The 21,094-nt window shown below is 40.1% G+C and overlaps 1 protein-coding gene across 2 annotated transcripts in view; it reads right to left on the bottom strand.

Moving 5' to 3' along the window:
- The window catches only part of trpc7b (transient receptor potential cation channel, subfamily C, member 7b), an 82,459-nt gene that overhangs the window by 12,663 nt on the left and 48,702 nt on the right, over positions 1-21,094 (bottom strand). For both annotated transcript variants that reach the window (XM_028589516.1, XM_028589517.1), the window contains exons 4-7: positions 18,209-18,373; positions 6,988-7,204; positions 5,450-5,683; positions 3,238-3,502 (exon numbers count right to left, since the gene is read on the bottom strand). In XM_028589516.1, the coding sequence (XP_028445317.1) occupies positions 3,238-3,502; positions 5,450-5,683; positions 6,988-7,204; positions 18,209-18,373 (881 nt within the window). The remainder of the gene's footprint in view (positions 1-3,237; positions 3,503-5,449; positions 5,684-6,987; positions 7,205-18,208; positions 18,374-21,094) is intronic.

Below are 21,094 nucleotides of genomic sequence, written 5' to 3'. Positions count from 1 at the left end.
AACGGGTCTGTCATGCTAAACCCATCTCGATTCAGCTCTCATTGCCAGAATAGGCAAATGAGAAATTGTCAGAGGATCACTAGTTTGGCTCATTTAGAGGCAGGGACATTTCTGGCAAAAAAAAAGAAATGCAGTGGAGGTTGTTAAGAAAGACCACAATTAGTTTCTATCTTTATCACGGCTGTGTTAATGTTGATTTTTGAAATCAGCCTTTATGTTGATCTCAAGAGCAGAGAGGGGAAGTGATAAGGTGACAAAGCTAGATCATACATTCATGATGGAAATGCCTTTGTATTGGTGATGTAAGGCACTTCTATCTGCAGGGCCCGGGGTCTTTTCTGTCTTTATTATGTCTAACTCTCTGATTCTGACCACAATCCTTCTGACTGTCCATTTTAACTCCATTAGTCTCTGTTCCTACCTGTCTATCTGCTTTTCTGTCAGTTAAATCTGTCTCATTGCACTACTCTGTCTGTCTGCTCATCACGCTGCCAGGATCTTTGGCTCCATGTGGGCAGCCAAGCAGAACTCACAGCCTCTAAGACCCCTGTGCTGCGATTCAGCAGAGGAGCTACTGTATATGCACAGCACAGAGGTGCAGGGTAAGTCAGCATGGGAAAGTAGATTCCTCACACTATAAGTTCAATCACAAACCTTTTATGATCAGTGATTCCATCTAAGGTGAATGTTCAGCAGGTCCATCACTTGGAAATTGCTCCCAGGCTTCACGTAGCTCACAGGTGACAGGAATGTGATTGATGATGATGAGTATAATGGCGGTCAAACATCTGGTGCATTTAAATAAACAGTTGAGGTTGCACAAATATAACATAGACTGGTATTTTGTGTTATTGCACCAGGTATTTGATCCAGGTGTATAACCAAATAAGAAAAACAGGCAGACAGATGGATAGTCACGCAGTCTGGCACAGTGAAGTCCGCCAGGAAAACTGAATCACAATCACCGTACAGCTTGCCAAAACAACTAGAAACAACAAAGTGGTGGCAACGCTCCCAGGTCATTCTGACTCTTTCTTATTTAATCCTTTAGTTTGGTTCTATTGTGGAGGGAAAACGTAGATCCAGGACAAAGAACTGGACTAAAATATCTGAAAAGGTAGGTCTTAGTACTTGTGCAAGCAAACTGTGATGAAAAAAAGCTACTGTGTGGTTTACTGGGAGTACTCCAAACCAGCAACATCAAACAAGCCAACATCACAAGGATTAAACTTATGAGGAGACAGATGTTGACACCTGGAAGCAGTTGTATCGTGGTTAGAAAGCCTTTTGATACAAAGTTAACTGAGGGCAAGAATTCAAGTCACACTATGTGTTCATCACTGATATGAAAAACCTGTAAGGTGAATAATGCAAAAGAGCATAAACACCATGCTCCACTAAATGCACTGATTAGTTTTGAACATGTCTATTGCTCTAACCTGGTGGGATGATGATCCCGTTGCCAAACTTGCAAAAAGACAGAGCTACGTGTGACTTCTTTAGTCCAGGCTTTCTTGCAACTAGGAAGTGTGAACCTTAGCGTACTAAAAGAAAAACTGCAATTACATAGACTGTTCCACTCTAGCTAGAAAACTTGTAAAGCAGTGATTTGCTCTATTGGATTGAGCAGAAATGGTGTAATGTCATCTGTTTAAATCTATATCTTCCTCTGAGAAAAATGAATAATGATATGCGACAGAGAGAGAAACCTCAGAGAGTGATGATAAACAGACTTGCTGAGAGATTCTATCATCAGCCCAAGATGGATTACTTTCCTACGGATATCAGACAATGAAAGATCCACCGTCATTCTGTTTGCAGCTGATGTGAAAGAATGAGCACGCAGACACAGCATAGATAATCTAAAATGAAGGAAGGAGGCAGAAGCAGTGATATTCAGATTGATGTGTTGTGGGACTTGTTGGGCGATTTGATTGCTTTACAAGCAGATTGATATATGACACAACAACTTGTCAGTTAAAATGCTACAGTAAAAAGAGATAGAATAAGCATTGAATTTCTTGTTGCTAATGTGGATGTGAAAGTGAAAGAACATATTCAAGGCACTGTACTATTGGTTTTATGCACTGCAGCCTTTAAGTGCAAAATGACACCTCAGTTAAAATGTGCAATTGACCATTTTTTAAATGGTTGACCCTGATAATTGAGTTAAATGCAGCACTTTAGTGCATTCAGCGTACTAAGGGTTGCTATCACCCCATTTTCGGATGGATGATTTTCAATTATCAAATACAACAATAGTTCACATGATTTGTCTAACTTAGACTACTGAAGCCAGAACAAGGACTCTGGATTTAGTTCCCCCTCTTTTACAGTGTAGTTGTGCTCGGAATAGATTGCTTCATGGCCAGTAAGGAGAGGAGGATAATGTTCATATAATATACTCATATACTATATACATATAGAGGATAAATATGAACTTATCCTTAAAGGATTCACTGTTAGAGTCTGGTCAAGTGCTGAATGAAGTCTGGCTGTGGTTACACACAGATGGCTGACTTTTGTCACTTGGTACAATGGGCTCCATCATGTCACTGTCAACCACCTTCTTGGTGTTAAATCTTGCTTTAGATCAGACTTGGTTGATAAAATTCACTGACTGTAGACTGGCACTTTATTCAATAATGAGAAAGTTCCCGTGTCTCAGTAAAACTTACCAAATAGTTGGACTGGCATCAAAAATGTTTGAGACACTGTCCAAAAGCTCCTCACTCTCTCACATCCATATGGATATAACATTTAATGAAAATCAATAGGCCGTGATGTTTTGCCTCATTAACTGCATGCTATATTAATATTTCTTTTTTTTTTTAATCAAAGACTTGGTATTTAAATTATACCAATATTGATCTACAGAATCCGCCATTGACACCTCTCACTAACACTTGCCGTCTAATTTTACTTCCATTTTAACTTTTGTCAAAAATGGTTCTGTTTATGTTTATGTGAGTTACAGCAGATCTCTCTTCTACGCTACAGTAAACACAACATGGTGCCGGGGAAAAGCCCAATTTCCAGATACTTTTGGACATGAATTAATTTTTGATAAGACTAAATTAAGTTAACAATATAATGACGTAGCCACAAGCCATACAAATGTCTCCAATGTATGAAGAACACAAGTACATATGCTGAGTTAAAAATCAGGTCACCTGTTCCCATTTTTCTGAAATAAAACAACCACAGTAGGGCTATTATGTAGCATGCATAACTCACGTGGTAAAGGCAGGGTTGTACTTGGCTCCCAGGTAGTACGAGTACAGGTTGAACATGCCAATCATGAAGGCCACAAACACCATGATAAAGATGACCATGAACTTGAAGATATCTTTGACTGTGCGCCCCAGTGAGATCTGCAGTGGGCCGAAGCTCTCGTTGGCTGGCAGGATGTAGGCGATGCGTGAGAAGCTCAGCACCACAGCGATGGAGTACAGGCCTTCTGAGATGATCTGGGGGTCTGAGGGGCGCCATTTGTTCCTGGCTGGAGGAGAAGAAAGAAAAAGAGAAGCGGCTGAGTAAGCTGTTAATGTATCATCTGAATGAGCTGCAGCAGAAACCAGAGGTTGATGTGCAATTGTCTAATTTCGAAGGAACTGGTTATTTTCCAATTTGGACCATAAAATAGGTCCCCAGTTCAGATTTTACCCAGCTAAAATGTTCACACTGAATAAAACCGGATGCATCAGGTACGCTCCAACATTAATGTTGAACTACATTTATAAACAACCATAATCATCGACAGCTGCATTTGTGGTTTTAGAATTTAAATATTTTTTTCGGATATAAGACTGAAACAATTGATCTGAAGGTGGTTTACTATCAGACTATTTCTTACTGTGCCATAAAATGCTATTGTAAAAATCCTGTATTCCTCTGGCTTGAGGAACTTAGCCGTCAGCTGCACATAACTGTTTTCTCACTTTTTTCCTGGGTATGTACAGAACAGGCTTTTGGTTAGAGTGGGATCTAAATGTTTGCGAGAGATCCCTAAAAAGCATAATCTTGGCTCTCAAACATGTGTTTTGATGGAGGAGAAGGTAAGGTAAGAAGACAAATCCAGTAAGGATGTAAGGGGATGAGGGCGGAGGAAAGGCAGTGAGTATGAGATGGTGGAAAGCAAAGAGAAGGGATAAAGGGATAGTGTGTCCAAGGAGAAGTAAGGACAGAGGGAGAGAGAGAGAGAGGCAGCAGGGAGGGGCAGCAAAAGAGGCACAGTCAGACATGTAGACGGAGAGGAATTAATTAAAGACCACAAACAGAAAATACTATATTACACTAATTTGTTGTTAAACTAAGACTGTCTAGGAAAATGAGTAAGTATATCATACACAGTGTGTGCACTTTAGTAAATACATTTTCATCTATTTACTGTGTGTCATGACACAGTCAGACCACCTGATGGCAGCACTGATGAAGGGTCCCTTAGTAGGCCACTAAGAAGTGTACAGTCCAGCAGCCAGCAGTAGGTTTTAATATGTTGAAGAGGAGTTTGGGTTCTGTAAGTGAACTAAAAGTTTATATGTTCTCTGATCTTGAAGTTTTCCTGATTTAATATTCTAAAATGTGTCAAGTGGACATATAGACCATTTCCAAGAAAGGCAGAGAGAGTAGGGAAGGTAGGTAATAATAATTGTCTGAGGTGGTTTTCTTTTATCATTCTGAGCTTAATATATATTGTGATTTTTTTAATTTTTTTTATTAACTAAATAACTGTGTTTCTCATCTGTGGAGTTTATATATGCCTGTGTGTATATATATATATATATATATATATATATATATATATATATATACACACACATATATATATATATATATATATATATATATATATATATATATATATATATATATATATATATATATATATATATATGCTCTTACTTGTTATGATTACATTAAATTCACTAACTGAATGTGGTGTGCTGCCATGAAGCCAAGGATCAAACAGGAGAATGTGTGCACAAATGCATGTGAACAGCTTGAGGTAAGTATGCAACAATGACATGTTTATCTAAATGACAAATACGCTCTCATCTTGTAGTGTCACAGCTCAGTTTTTTAGTTATTCATGACATTTTTACACAAATACTCATCTGATAAACCTTATCAGGGACTAATGTAGCACAACAATGATTCAAGCATGAAAGCATTTACATTTTATCATGTGGTGTCAAATTGTATAGTACAATATAAAGTCAGTACAAAGTTAAGTGGTTTGACATTTTGTGGACCAGATTTCAGATTAAACATACCCAAAACAAACAACACAGAATTGTCTAGTTATCATTAATAGTGGCAATCACAATAGCTAAGAAAAGAGCGCCATATACTGGAACTCTGACTTCAAGTAATCTCTGTAAACATCACAGAGAAATGTCCTTACCTCTTCAAAACCGTTCGTCATATTTTTGGAGAAAATGCTTACCGTAAGTGAAGTAGGCGACTTCGTCAGGTAGCGAAGCGTTGCTGAGGTCTTCGTCTGGTACGTGCATGTCCACATACTGCTGGGCTTTGGACGCCTTGAGGAACGCCATGAGGCGTGCCGTGTAGGACGCCACAAAGATGGACAACATGCCAAAGTCCAGAACGTTCCACAGGTGCATGACGTACTCTCTGGGCCCGTCGCTCCAGATCTCCTTACATTCCAACCAAATCATACCTGAGGATGGAGGACACACAAATAAACACATGAATACATTGTGGAAAGATGGGAAATGCACACGCACACACACAAACACACACGCACACACACACAAACACACACACACACACACTCTCTTACAAAACCACCCTGTCATTGTCTATTTGGAGCCAAAACAAGGAGAAAATTGCTCACTGAAAAAGGCCCCTGATCAGTAGCATCTCTTCAACAATTACTGGGCCTTCAAAGCATGCTGCTGGAATTATAATTATCCTGCTCTACCACTCACTGCACACACACAGACCCACACAGATCCACACAGATCCACACACACACACACACACACACACACACACACACACACACACACACACACACACACACACACCATTACACGTAAACAAATAAAAACAGAACCATATGTGCACCAACATACCACTCACATAATGTTATTATATATGTGTGTGTGTGTGTGTGTGTGTGTGTGTGTGTGTGTGTGTGTGTGTGTGAATTTGTGCGTAGATGAAAGGAAGAACAACAGCAGATGGGAAGCAGCTGAGGTCTGACAGATATTGCCATGGGCTTTTTGTCTGTTGAGTTTGTCTTTGTCTTTCTGTCACCCCCGTCTATCTGTTTCTACATACCTGTCTTTTGTCTGCCATACACTCCACCCCTCTCTTCACTTTCATCTGTCTACCAACATCACCCAGCGTTCCTCCATTTTTCTTTCTCTCTAACACTCGCTCTAATATTTTCTCAGCACTACCTCTCAGGTCAACTTCCAAATGTCTCTGCAGCTTCTCATTAAGAATAAACAGGTCTGGCCTGTGCTGCATCCAGACAGGGAACTTCCATTTGATCTTTGGAAGATAAAAGAGAAAGAATTGTTATGTTTCCATAACCATGGCTTTCATCCATTTGGTTGGTGTGGGGCTGCATTAATCTTTGATTTTTCCTTATGTCAAAGTTGGGCATAAAGGGGCACAGTTCACTTCACTGATTTATGGGGAGGAGTTGTGTTGTAACTTCACAACTTTTGATTTGCATCAAAAACTTTTAAAACCTTGGTAAAAACGTCAGTCTTGCTTGCATGTTGACAAGGATTTTTTATTTTATTGATTACAAACAACATGTATAAATAAATTCTACCAGGAAAGTTTTTGCCTTGACGATTTCATATGCTGCATCAAGGTTATTTCTTATCATGCTGGAGAATCTGCCTCGACAGTGACTTTTGCATTTTAACTGACTGCAACTGTGCAGAATTTTAAACACTGATCCGGTGTGTGTGCGCACACCAAGTGTGTGACGAGAAAACTCACCCAACACCCACTTCATGATCAACATCTCAGTCCAGGAAAACTGGGTGGTCTTGACCCTGAACACCTGTCGCGGGTGATCTGTGATGGTCTCATTGGGCAGGTTCTTGACACCCTCAAAGCGGTCGGAGGCGTTGACAACCAGCAGACCCAAGAAGATGGTGAAGGAGACAGCGTGGGCCACAAACTTCATGAAGGGGCTTCGCAGGATCTGACCAAGCTGGAAGTGAGAAGATTGAGGATATAATTAGATATATGTTGGTTACGGCCCTCACCGTATTCTGTATTGTACCTTCCATATATAGTTGTGTGTGCCTAAATAATGTGAGTGAGAGCTCACTTCCTTTTTAAGATCTTTTTTCCAACAGACACACCTGTTGCAGATTGTGTATCTGTGGTTTCTAAATACTAACTAAGGGCCAACTGGTGGATGAAGGTTAAAGAGACATTAGTAATGTTTGTTTGAAAATGCATTTACACATTTGTGCACATATTGGGGTAGCGCAACAAGCTGTAAACACAGCATTGTATTGTTGAACATGTTGGTGAACAGTTTCCTATTTAAAGATTCAAGAACACGGAGCAACATTTGCATTCCACATATTCACATATTTTGGACTATGTATGATAGTCACTCTCTTTTGAACTCTGGTTTGCTCTCCACCAGCTCCTAATACAAATACAGTGGTGTGAAAAAGTGTTTGCCCCCTTCCTCATTTCCTGTTCCTTTGCATGTGTGTCACACTTAAGTGTTTCGGAACATCAAACCAATTTAAACAAAAGTCAAGGACAACACAAGTAAACACAAAATGCAATTTGTAAATGAAGGTGTTTATTATTAAAGGAGAAAAAAAATCCAAACCATCATGGCCCTGTGTGAAAAAGTGATTGCCCCCCTTGTTAAAACATACTATAACTGTGGTTGTCCACACCTGAGTTCAATTTCTCTAGCCACACCCAGGCCTGATTATTGCCACACCTGTTCACAATCAAGGCATCACTTAAATAGGAGCTGCTTGACACAGTAAGGTCCACCAGAAGATCCTTAAAAGCTACACATCATGCGAGACCCAAAGAAATTCAGGAACAATTGAAAAGAAAGTAATTGAGATCTATCAGTCTGGAAAGGGTTATAAAGCCATTTCCAAAGCTTTGGGAATCCAGCGAACCACAGTGAGACACCACAAATGGCGAAGACATGGAACAGTGGTGAACCTTCCCAGGAGTGGCCGGCCGCCCAAAATTACCCCAAGAGCGCAGCGACGACTCATCAAGAGGTCACAAAAGACCCCACAACAACGTCCAAAGAACTGCAGGCCTCACTTGCCTCAGTTAAGGTCAGCGTTCATGCCTCCACCATCAGGAAAAGACTGGGCAAAAATGGCCTGCATGGCAGAGTTCCAAGGAGAAAACCACTGCTGAGCAAAAAGAACATCAAAGCTCGAATTTCTCCAGAACACATCTTGATGATCCCCAAGACTTTTGGGACAACATTCTGTGGACCGATGAGACAAAAAAGTGGAACTCTTTGGAAGGTGTGTGTCCAAGTATATCTGGCGTGAAGGAACACTTAAAATCCAGTGTGATGGTCTGGGGCTGTTTTGCTGCTTCAGGACCTGGAAGACTTGCCGTGATAAAAGGAACTATGAATTCTGCTGTCTACCAAGAGATCCTGAAGGAGAATGTCCGACCATCTGTTCGTGTACTCAAGCTGAAACGAACTTGGGTTCTGCAGCAGGACAATGATCCTAAACACACCAGCAAGTCCACCACCGAATGGCTTTGAAGACTTTGGAGTGGCCTAGCCAAAGTCCTGACCTGAATCCTATTGAGATGTTGTGGTATGACCTTAAAAAGGCCGTTCATGCTCGAAAACCCTCTAATGTAACTGAATTAGGACAATTCTGCAAAGATGAGTGGGCCAAAATTCCTCCAGGACGCTGTAAAAGCCTCATTGCACGTTATCGCAAACGCTTGGTTGCAGTTGTTGCTGCTAAGGGTGGCCCAACCAGTTATTAGGTTTAGGGGCAATTGATGGTTTGGATTTTTTCTCCTTTAATGATAAACACCTTCATTTACAAATTGCATTTTGTGTTTACTTGTGTTGTCCTTGACTATTGTTTAAATTGGTTTGATGTTCCGAAACACTTAAGTGTGACAAACATGCAAAGGAACAGGAAATGAGGAAGGGGGCAAACACTTTTTCACACCACTGTATCTGTCTGTCTCTCTGTCTTTTGGATAGACATTGTTTGAACACATGTGGTGAGAGACTTCTCCTCATAGAGCTACTAGTGGTAAAACACACAGGGTATCTTTTAGGTAATGTCAAAGCCCTTTGATGTCACTGCAAATTACACTATAACTAATGACGCCTTAACGTTAGACATTTTTACTAGTCATATTTGTGTTGGTAATTGGGTTCATTTGTGTTTGCCAATAAACCAACGTTCACATTTTGTGTTTTTGTCAGGGAATGATACATGTTTGAGTTGTATTTTCTTTGGGCAGTTAAAAAAGTGACTATACACAAGTGTAAAATTGCAGCCAAACTAAACATCTGTTTTTATTTACTGAGATACATTTGTATTCATGCCTTTTCCAGAGTTCCTGAGTTTGTGTCCCCTTAGGGATCAAAATCTGAAAAGCATCACTACACAACCGTCTTAGCATGCAAACAGCAGATGTTATAATTCACAAATGTGGAACACAATGTCAGATTAACTACTGCTGATGCCAAAAAATCAGCAGTTTATCAAAATTCACCATATGGGGAGAACATAATGTAAGTTGATGCTGCACAAGGAGCGTTAAACATGCCACCACACTGAGGGACCTTTTTATTATTGCACAAGACACACACACACCTCATACAGACATTTGAGATGCCAACATTTGCCACTATCTACACCTGCTGTGTTCAATATTAACTACCCACAGGCTATCTCTATGCTCTGCATGCATAGTGTCACATTAGATTCAATAGCGGTCCCCATGCCACACACACACACACACTACTAAACCACGTGGGAAGAGGTTGTCTGGTGAATCTTAACCCGGCAAAACCTCCTCTAAACCTCTTCCTGCCACCGGGATGGCTCTGCCTCTGTGTTGATAAGGCGGATCCATTTCACCCCTCAGCTTAAAGGGTAACTACCGTTTTTTTAACCTGGGCCCCATTTCCCTATGCATTTGTGTCTAATAGACTGATGTGACCAAAAATCTTTTAATATGGTCCAGTGTTGAGCGAGATCGCAATGACATGCCGCCGCAAACAGAGCTGCAATGTAACCTAATAGGGCAATTGTAGAGCCTTGCTTTTTGTCCAATAAAAGGGATTTTTTTTGCTACTGACAGGCTCAGATTGTTACTGAAAGTGTCTGACAACATTATCGATCTCAGGATGTGACTTTTTGTCCGAAGACAGCGGTGTGGATAGTGAAACGCGAGACGAGAAAAAGGCGTTCAGGTAGTCTGTTGTTACGGAGTAGGCTACAGAAATGATAGGCTCCTGTTATCTAAAAGATTTTCAATGAAATGGCTCAATAGTGAAATGATTTCGACAATGTGGATAAGGTCGTTATAGTTTGATGACCACCTGTATTTATTTCAGCCAGGGTAGCCTACGTTACGGACGAAGAGAGAGCAAGTTGCGAGAGGCAGCGGGCGGAGGAGGGTTTAAGTAGCGGACGGAGGGCTGCGGGGCTCTGGATATTGGTAGCGCTCCCGTGGGTGCTGTGCCCCTATATGCCCAAAGAATACGTTGTCAGGAGTGGTACCTGTTGCTGCCAGATATCTGTGGTCTGGATGTGTCCAGTAATATACCTCGGACACAATGCTGTGTCACCACGTCAGAGGATTTCCTCCTCTAATCAACAGGGCTGAGACATGAGCAAATACAAAGCATTGTTTTTTATTGAAAATCTTTTAGATAACACAAAACCATGGATGTATTATAGCCTAATGACCACACTAAACACTGCGCGCAGCTGCAGCCCCTCTCTCTCTCTCTCCCCTCGTCCGCTCTTCATCCGTAAGCCTATAGGCTGCTTCCTCCACAGCCTGTAGTCTGGGGTGGTCATCCAATAATAACGACCTCATCCATATTTTTGAAATCATTTAAATATTGAGCAATTACATTGAAAATCTATTAGATAACAGGAGCCTATCATTTCTGTAGCCTACTACGTAACAACAGACTACCTGCTTTTTCGCGTCTCGCGTTTCACTATCCACGCCGCTGTCTTCGGACAACAAATCACGTCCTGAGATCGATATAACTTTTAGTAACAATCTTCAAACTTTTATTGGACAAAAAGCAAGGCTCTACAATTTCCCTATTAGATTACATTTCAGCTCGGTTACATTTCACCGTCATTGCGATGTGGCTCAATACTGGACCAAATTAAAAGATTTTTGGTCATATCAGTCTATTAGGAAATGGGGCCCAGGTTGAAAAAAACGGTAGTAACCTTTTAAAAGACCTGGCCATCCTAGATCGGGCCTACTGCTGTGTAAAGACCGCAAACCCCATGGGATTCTTTTCATCAGTGTGATGGTGTCGAGGGCTGATCTTCTCTCCTTCAACAAAATGGTGGCATCCAACAGACTAAATAAAAGAGATTTGGAGCGAAATGGAGTGGAAATCTCACAAAAGCTGTTGTGTCCTTTATTATTCCCCAACATCTTTTTATCTGGAAGCAGCAAGCCTAACGTACACTGTGTGCAGACAGGCATCAACTTCAAAATGGTGAAGATGTGGATATGGACCACATTACATTCCTGGGAATCCACATCACCAAAGAACTCACATGGTCCCTCTACTAGTAAAGAAAGCCGAACAGAGGATTTTCTTTTTAGTTAGGAAACTCAAACAAGCTAAACTTCCTTCTCAGCTGCTAGTTTAACTTTTATCGAAAGCTGATAGAAAGCATCCTCTGTCAGTGTATCACAGTGTGGTATGTCAGCTGCACAGCAGGTAAAAACAGCACAGAGGACGAGTGGGAGCTGTGCTCCAGGACCTGGATGCTGTTTATGCTTCTCAACACACACAGGACACTGTCTGTTTGCCCCTTTGCCATCTGGGAATAAATACAGAACCATCAAAACCGATCAATGATTTCCAGTCAATGCATCAATGATCAATGGCTTGTGACCCTGTGTGTATTGATAGGACTTTATTTTCTTGTAATGAACTGGCAATGAAATTATAAAAACCAAAACACTGGGATCTTTTCTTTACGTCTTTCCTGCTTTTGATCTTTGTTTCCTTCATTTACTTCTTTGTTTCTTTTCCATGTTTCCTTCTTTTTGTTTTCCTGTTTCCTACTTTTCTTTCTGGTTTCCTTCCTTTTTTGTGTCCTCTTTTCTTTGTTTGTTTCTTTCTTTCAGTTCTTTCCTTATTTCCCCTCCCTATTTAGTAAATTAAATGGATGACAGACTGGAGGACAGTAATCAAAGAAAAGATTTTGCTAATATGTAAGTGTGGGAGCAACATGTGGCATTTATAATATATATATATATATATGTCAGCATATCATTGTCAAATTGATAGACAGCTTGGGTAATTACCATAAATAAATAAATAATTAATTAAGAATTGGACTACATCCTCCATAATGTCTGTATTTTTAGAAATATGGATTGTGATTACCTTAACCTCACATATGCCCAACACTTAAATAATAAAAGTACAATAGTAGGGCTCATATGAAAACTACAATATTAGTACAGATTGTCAATTTCTCTGCAGTGGTCTCATTTCATAGCTTGATCATATACAGTTATGTGAAAAACTGATGAAAACGTGTCTTTTTTAACATATTTAGACATATGGATATTTAATATCAATTTTAACAATACTGAGAGATTCAAGTAATATAACTAAAGTAAGTAAAAAGTAAGTAAAACTGAAGAAAATACTTTTTAAAACTTTCTGTAAAATGTAATAAAATACAATGCAATTTCTGGTGAGGAATAAATTAGGACACCCCCACATTTTCTCCCACTTAAAATGGCTGAAATCACACACAGGTGTATCACATCAGGTGCACATGATTAGAACATTGTTACTCAGCATTTTGAAGGAGGCTTGCCCTATTTAAACCTCAGACATTCAGTTTGGTGTGCTCCTGGCTGTTGACGTGAGAGTGAACACCATGGTGAGATCGAAAGACCTGTCTGAGGCCTTCAGAAAGAAGATTGTTGCAGCTTATGAGTCTGGTAAGGGATTTAAAAAGATCTCAAAAGAGTTTGAAATCAGCCATTTCACTGTCTGGAAAATAGTGTACAAGTGGAGGACATTCAGAACACCTGGCAACATGCCCAGGTCTGGCCGCCAAAGCAAGTTCACCGCGAGAGCAGACCGCAAGATGCTAAAAGAAGTCTCCAAAACCCCTAAAATGTCATCACGGGACCTACAGCAGGCTCTGGCAACTGTTGATGTGAAAGTGCATGCCTCTACAATCAAAAAGAGACCACACAAGTTTAATCTTCACGGGAGGTGTGCAAGGAGGAAACCTTTACTCTTCAAGAGAAATACTAAGGCCAGCATGAAGTTTGCCAGAGAGAATGTAGACAAAGAACAGGACTTCTGGAATAATGTTCTTCGGACAGATGAGTCTAAAATTTAATTATTTGGACACCAGAACAGAGGACATGTTTGGCGCACACCAAATACAGCGTTCCAGGAAAAGAACCTCATACCAACTGTGAATCATGGAGGTGGAAGTGTCATGGTTTGGGGATGCTTTGCTGCAGCAGGACCTGGCCAGCTCACCATCATAGAATCCATCATGAATTCTACAGTGTATCAGAGGGTGCTTGAGCAACACGTGAGACCATCTGTAAGAAAATTAAAGCTGAGGTGGAACTGGATCCTGCAAAATGACAATGACCCTAAACATACCAGTAAATCCACCAAGGACTGGCTGAAAACTAAGAAATGGAGAGTCCTGGAATGGCCCAGTCAAAGCCCAGATCTTAATCCCATTGAGCTGCTGTGGGGTGACTTGAAACCGGCTGTACATGCAAGAAATCCCTCAAACATCACACTGTTTTCCTCAGTTAGAATATGCATTTATGTTGTCTTTTGTTTAATGAGTAAAACAATATTATTTATCTTTTGCTGTTTACCTGCAATTAGATCACTTTCTTTTGTGTCTACTTATGGTGCACTACTTATTTCAGCAATCGTTCATCAATAATAACATGCTACAAGTTCCAGTGAAGCTGTGTGCTGTATAAATTAAATTAAATATTAAGACAGTTTTTCCTTTAATTAAGCATGAAGATTGTTCACGGGGGAAGGCAACTTGACAGCCTTGCATCTGTTTCCATCACCTCCAAAGCATCTAAAAGGAAGTTTTTCCTCGCCACTGTTGTACAAATGCTTGCTCGTAGGAAATTGTTGGGTCATCGTAAATTATGTGTGGTCTAGACCTACTCTCTCTAAAATGTCTTGAGATAAATCTTGTTATGATTTGATACTATACATAAAATTTAATTGAATAGCAGCAGCTCGACTTGTCTTGAACCTCCCCAAGTTCTCTCTCACTACACCACGCCTCCGCTCTCTTCACTGGTTACCAGTTGCTGCCCGCATCTGCTTCAAGACACTAGTACTTGTATACAGGGCCATGAACGGATCAGCCCCAGCTTACATCCAGGACATGGTCAAACCCTATACCCCAACCCGCCCGCTCCGCTCTGCATCAGCCAACCTGCTTGCTGCCCCCTCACAGCGAGGGACAACTAATCACTCAACAAAATCCCGATTGTTCACTGTCCTGGCTCCTAAATGGTGGAATGAGCTCCCTATCGACATCAGGATGGCCAAAAACCTGTGCATCTTCCGCGGAAGGCTAAAAACACATCTCTTCCGACTACACCTTGGCTAAAGCAGGGGGGGGGGAAAAATTATATATTGTGTGTATATATATGTATATGTATGTGTATGTATATATATATATATATATATATATATATATATTGATGCTGCACTTTCATATGGCTCTTTGTAGCATTACCAATATAAAGCTAATGTACTTGCACTTAGTACTTGTCTGGAGTTTGCACCTTCAAGGTTGAACGCACTTAATTGTAAGTCGCTTTGGATAAAAGCGTCAGCTAAATGACATGTAATGTAATTAATTGAATATCTTGTATGTTTCTCTTAAAGGACATTTCTAAAGCAATTATATCCACATTTTCTCTGTCTGCCTTCAATGCTTTACTACATATTACTTACCTACTTATTATTTCCGAGCAACAAAAATATCTGTTTCATCTTTCCCCACTGATATAAAGTGTAATATGGTTTGGAGTTCTGATAACAGTGTGTTGTAGTGCTGTAAAAATGGAGAACGTTATGAACTGTAAGAGATGAGCAATTGATTAGATAAGCAGAGCAAAATGACATGACTAGCACCAGAACACCCATCAACCAAAACACATAAAAGCTTTCTCTCTGACTGTCTTGATTAACTCTTTATCTATTTCAATAATCTTAATCTTTTTGTCTCTGCTGAGCTGCCGTCACATTGTTAATAAGCATGCATAAACATTCATTTTGTCTCTCAATTATTAGTTTAATTTAATTGTTTTGTTTGTTTTTTATTATCCCACCCTCTGTAACGCTGCCTTTTCAACATTTCAAATATTTAGTTTCTGTATTGTACTGGGTTTTTAAAATCATGTATCTATTAATAATTATAATAATAATAATAATAATAATAATAATAATACACAGTTACAATGTGCTTTGAATCCTATATTAATTTGTTATTTATCCACCCTGCTACCTTTTTTATGTTCTCTGTAGAGGATGGATACCTGAACCGAGCCCCCCAGGACCCAACAGTACCCAATGGGCCGGGTTCAGACAGATATTTAAAAAATGACGTTCGGGTTCGGGTTGGGCTCGGGCTCGGTCACATCAGCGCGATAAGGCATTGAACATTTTAAATTTCAAAAAAGCTTATTATGTAGGTGCGCTTGTTGCCCCGTGTGTGCTCATTTCCGAATGCCTTCCTACAGTTGCTTAATAAAAGCGGGCTTTCCACACAAACAAACGTTATGTGTCATTGCTATGAGAAAAAAACGAGATTTTAACTGTGTCAGGCTCAGGTCGGGCTCGGACATAAATATCTTAATGCCTGTCGGGCTTGGGCTGGGTTCGGTTACTGCTCTGACGGACGCGGGCCGGGCTCAGACAGAAAAATGCGGCCCGATCTGCACTCTAGTTCTCTGTGCTGCGTCACAAAATGGCAGACTGTCACACGCAGGCTCACTGGCAAGTTGGTTGATTCATAATCAAATATATGTAATCATACTTGCATGCACACAGAATTAACATACACAGGTGTTTTTTTGTGACACAGTGATCAGAAAATAAGATAGTGTCTCATGATTGAATCCATATCTAGCTGGTGGGGGCACTCTCAGCGTTACTGCTCTCCATCCTCTCTCACAGTTGACAGCTGCTCCCTCTCTCTCTTTTCAGTCACACCTGTGTCACTGTTTCTGAATCTGCCTTAGCACACTCTCTCTCTCTCACACACACACACACACACACACACACACACACACACACACACACACACACACACACACACACACACACTCCACTTGATGATTAGGTAAAGGATTATCCAGGTTAATGAGCAGATTTACATAACCACTGGTTCCGCTCCTGTGTGTCACTTTACAGATTATAATTTGCTTGATGGAGTATTAACAATGTGTGAAAGGGCGCTATAATCAAGTTATGATTATACAATGCTCTTAACATCGGAGATCAGTAATGTTTTTTCTCATTTTGACTGTCTGTTCTTTGGTCCAGAGTTAAATATCTTGACATCTAGTGAATGGATTGCCATTCATTTAGCCACATACTTTTGGTCCCCAGAGAAATAATCCCAATGTAATGTTTAGTGTTTCAAACATGTAAGCACACACATTCACAAGTAGCAGTAGTTTGGAGAATTTGGAGGAGTTTGGAGTCTTTTCATTGTAAACCATTAGAATTATGACTATTGTAACTGAGGTGAATCCCAGTTTACTAAAACCGTCCCACGAGAGAGTAAGCTACAAACTGCAAGCCACCTTTTACAGTAAATCGACGTTGTGTCTTTGACTCAAAGATACAGTTGATTTTGTATCACTTAAGCATGAACTTGTTGTCACATTATGTTTACAGGCACTGTAACAGGACTGTGATAGACTGTCAAATCAAAACACAGCTCAGCCTACAGCCGAGACTGATAGAAGTTGAGCCATGTGTCTGTTTTATAGAACCTGAGATGTCCTGAAATGGCTTTTGTACAGAGGATAAACCCTGATTAAGTTAACAACTTGGCCTTGTCTCACCCGCAGGGCAAACGTAACATGTTTATGCTCTAATGATCAAAGCTTTTTCATCTATCCAACACTGTAGTTGTGTTGTTTAAGGAGTCTATGAGCAGGCGGACTATAGACTTTCAGTAATGATGCCACAGCCATATTCTGTATACAGAGTGTTATGAAAAATAGGTGTTTGTAAAAGTTTCATAAATGGCAAAAATATACTTTTTGTGTGTCTGCGTTGCTAAATGTAGGAATGTTTGAAACACACCCATGATTTACAGCAGGGTTCAACGTTTTTTAAGCCATGGACCCCTTAACTGAAAGAAAGATGGAGCAGGAACCCCCTACTACATATATTGTAGAAAATTAAGTTGCATATTAAACTGGGCCTACAATAAGCCTAAAGCCTTTATACCTTTTTTTTTTTCCTTGAATACTAAGCTATTAAAATATTAATTGTTGGCATGATTTTTTTAAATCATCATTTAATGTTACACATACTGTACATGTGGCACAGTAAATCTTTAAGATTAACTATATTTGTGTGTGGCTATCTTAGTGACTCCCTTACATATAGGCCAGTAAGCCATCAGTGGGGATTTATATTTGCTAATAATATGTTGGAATTATGTTAATACATTTTCATTTTTGAAAAAACTTTCAAAAATTGACAATAATTTGAAGGCCTCCCTATAGTGACTCTGAGGACCCTCTAGGGGCCCCGGAACCCCTGTTGAAGATCTCTGCTTCACAGGGTTAATTGGTTGTGTGTGTGAGATGAACTCTGGTTCAGATCAGGGATGATAGTAGGTCAAAGAGCTCGAGGGTCAGAGAGGAGTTGGTGTCTTTTGCATGTTTTTGTGTGCATGTGTGTTCATACCTTGCTACATGGCATTATCCAGTAGGCAATGGCCAAGAAGGGCAAACCTACGGTGATCCCCAGCACTGTCCAGCACGTCACTCCAATGGACTGCTGCCTCATATCAGGCAGGTTCTCGTACCAGATAGTCAGCAGCTGCTGCTGACAGTTAGGATGGGCAACGAACTGCAGAGAGGGAGACAGGGACAAGAAATTGAAATCAATGGGGAATAAAGGCAAAGGAGATGGGGACACAGGGCACGGAAGGAGAGAGAGGAGAAAGAAAGAGAGAGGACGGGGAGAGCAATAGACCTTTTTCACAGCAGACATGTTGACATGTCATAGTAGGAAAAGCACAGGTGTATTCAAAACCATTGTTGATGGCTGCATTCCACTTAGGAGAGGGCCTGGTATTGTACATGCTAACTCACTGAAATATCTTACTGGGACACTTGATGGAACTGAGCCATCGTTAAGGTTATCAATTTCAGCTGTTCTTTTCTTCCTATGACAAGTCAAAATGTCTGCTGTGAAAAAGGTCCATTAACAAACCATACATTAAAGAGAAGAACAATAAGGAGAAGCAATACTAATTTGCTTTTCTCATCTTCATAAAACATTTGGAATTGTTTCTGATTGTTTTACAGATAGTTTGAGGGGTCAGTAAAATATTTACAGCAGCAGCACATTGAGCAAACATTGTGCCAGAACAATACTGGCAGCTACACTGAAATGGCCCGCTAGTCACAAAAAGTGTCTTATTTGACAAGCTGACTGCAGAGGCATTCAGTACTTATCTTGGGGTTCAATATTTAGCAAAACAATCCCTGTAAATAAACAGCATATTGAGTATGAAAATCTGATCTGACAAACTATCACACAAACAATAAATGCTGCTGACGGGTTCATGCATCCCTAATAATGATCTAATAATCTATATGACACTCTGAAAGGGGTTGTGCTGCACAAGTACTAGTACTTTAGTACAATACATTTGGAATTTTACTTAGAAGTACAGTATATTTGTGAATGTAGGACTTTTACTTTAATTGAGCATTTGCACATTGTGGTGTTATACTTTTATCTAAGTCCTTAATACTTCTTCCACCACAGTATTATCCAGGACACAACACTGCAGGGACAAGAAAATAGAAAATAGTATTTGTTTGGTGGCACAAGTTAGAAGATGGGGCTGTGGTACATTTCTTTTTTTTCTTTTTTTACATCTGGTAATTCAGTTTTTCTTACTGTAGTACTTAGTACATAGTGTTATTGGTGGTATTGTTTTTTTTTTGTCCAACTTGTATCTTTTGACCAATATTCACATTCATTTTGTCCCACCCCAACATCCTGTTTGGAGTTTAATGCCAAAAGCATAAAGTACAACACAAATTACAATCTTTATACTTACATCTGGTACTTTCTTGTGCTTTTCAATTGAATCAATAAATGGATGTAAAATTAAAATACTGTATTCATGAGGAGGGCTTCTAGTGGTCAAGATATTCCTAAGTAGCTGAGTGTGCAGGTTGCTTTTCTATTTAGAGAACATCTATTGTGTATTCATTCCAATAAAAAAATGTGTAATATTCACAACACGTTTGTATTCACGACTGACACTTGGCTTCATTTAGAATGAAGAAAAAATTTCAACAAGCAGGTTGTGAAATCAATTAAATACACAGTATGCAGAAAGAAAGCAGGCAGCAAATAAGAAACACTAAGTGTTTACATTTATTGCTAAAGCATGTCCACTTTATTAGATAAGGCTTGGTCTGGCATTTATCTTTTGCCGACTTTACTCCAAAAAGGGAAGTGATAAATGAAAGCCACCACTGGTCTGTTGAGGAAGGAGAGGATGGATGTTTTTGTTCCAGCTGGAGGACGGATGTGGACAGTAGAGCAATCGATGCTCGACAGGAGGTCAACTAGTGTAACAATCAAACTCTGTTTGTGTATTGTTCTTCGGGTTAGATTTGAACAACCTGCTCTCCCTCGATTTATGTTAGGTTATCTCCCTCCATCAATCCATCCCATCCCTTCACTAATTATCCTCGGCCATCACATTCAGGGAGCATTAATCTGAGCGATGATTGACAGCCTCTGCTCCCATCCGCCGATCGAAACTCACACACGTACAATCATTTCTACATTCAGAAGGAAACCACACAGCCATAAAACTGCACATTAAATCGTAGTCAACATAATTCCCCGCTGGTGTCCAGTGACCAGTCTATTAAACCAATGACCCATGACATAAACCCTGCCTGAGTCCAGCCACATGCACTACACACAGCCATGCTTCATTTGGTTGCCATGGTAATCTATCCCTACCTCTCTTCCTGCCTTCTGTGTAATTAGCTCCCTGAGTATTGGTCACGCTCGTACAGGATAAGAACACAGCTTGAACAGGCTGTACACACACACACACACACACACACACACACACACACACACACACACACACACACACACACACACACACACACACACACACACACACACACACACACATGCAGGCACGCTACGGATTTACCTGATTAGAGAAAACATGCAGCACATCAAGGTCAAATTCGCACGTGTGGGCAGTGTTGGGAAGGATACTTTCAAAACGTTTTTCATTACAGAATACAGAATATATGCCCACAAATGTAATTTGTAACGTATTCCGTTACGTTACTCAATCTGAGTAACGTATTCTGAATACTTGGATTACTTCAGGATTACTTCCACATTGAATTGCGTTTTATAAGTGTAGGAATGCGGCTATCACATCCAGCTTACTAAACAGGCCTGTAATGGTGTGTTCTTTTTATTCCAACTAGCTGAATGTGTACCTGAACAAGCAGATAGATTATTGTATTGGTAGTCCCGAACTGCATACTACAAAAATCTAACCGCGGTCTA

The sequence above is a fragment of the Perca flavescens genome, chromosome 10 (assembly GCF_004354835.1).
Source record: "Perca flavescens isolate YP-PL-M2 chromosome 10, PFLA_1.0, whole genome shotgun sequence".
Taxonomy (NCBI): domain Eukaryota; kingdom Metazoa; phylum Chordata; class Actinopteri; order Perciformes; family Percidae; genus Perca; species Perca flavescens.
The sequence above is the reverse complement of the archived record's forward strand: the minus strand, read 5'-3'. Positions and strand labels throughout refer to the sequence as shown.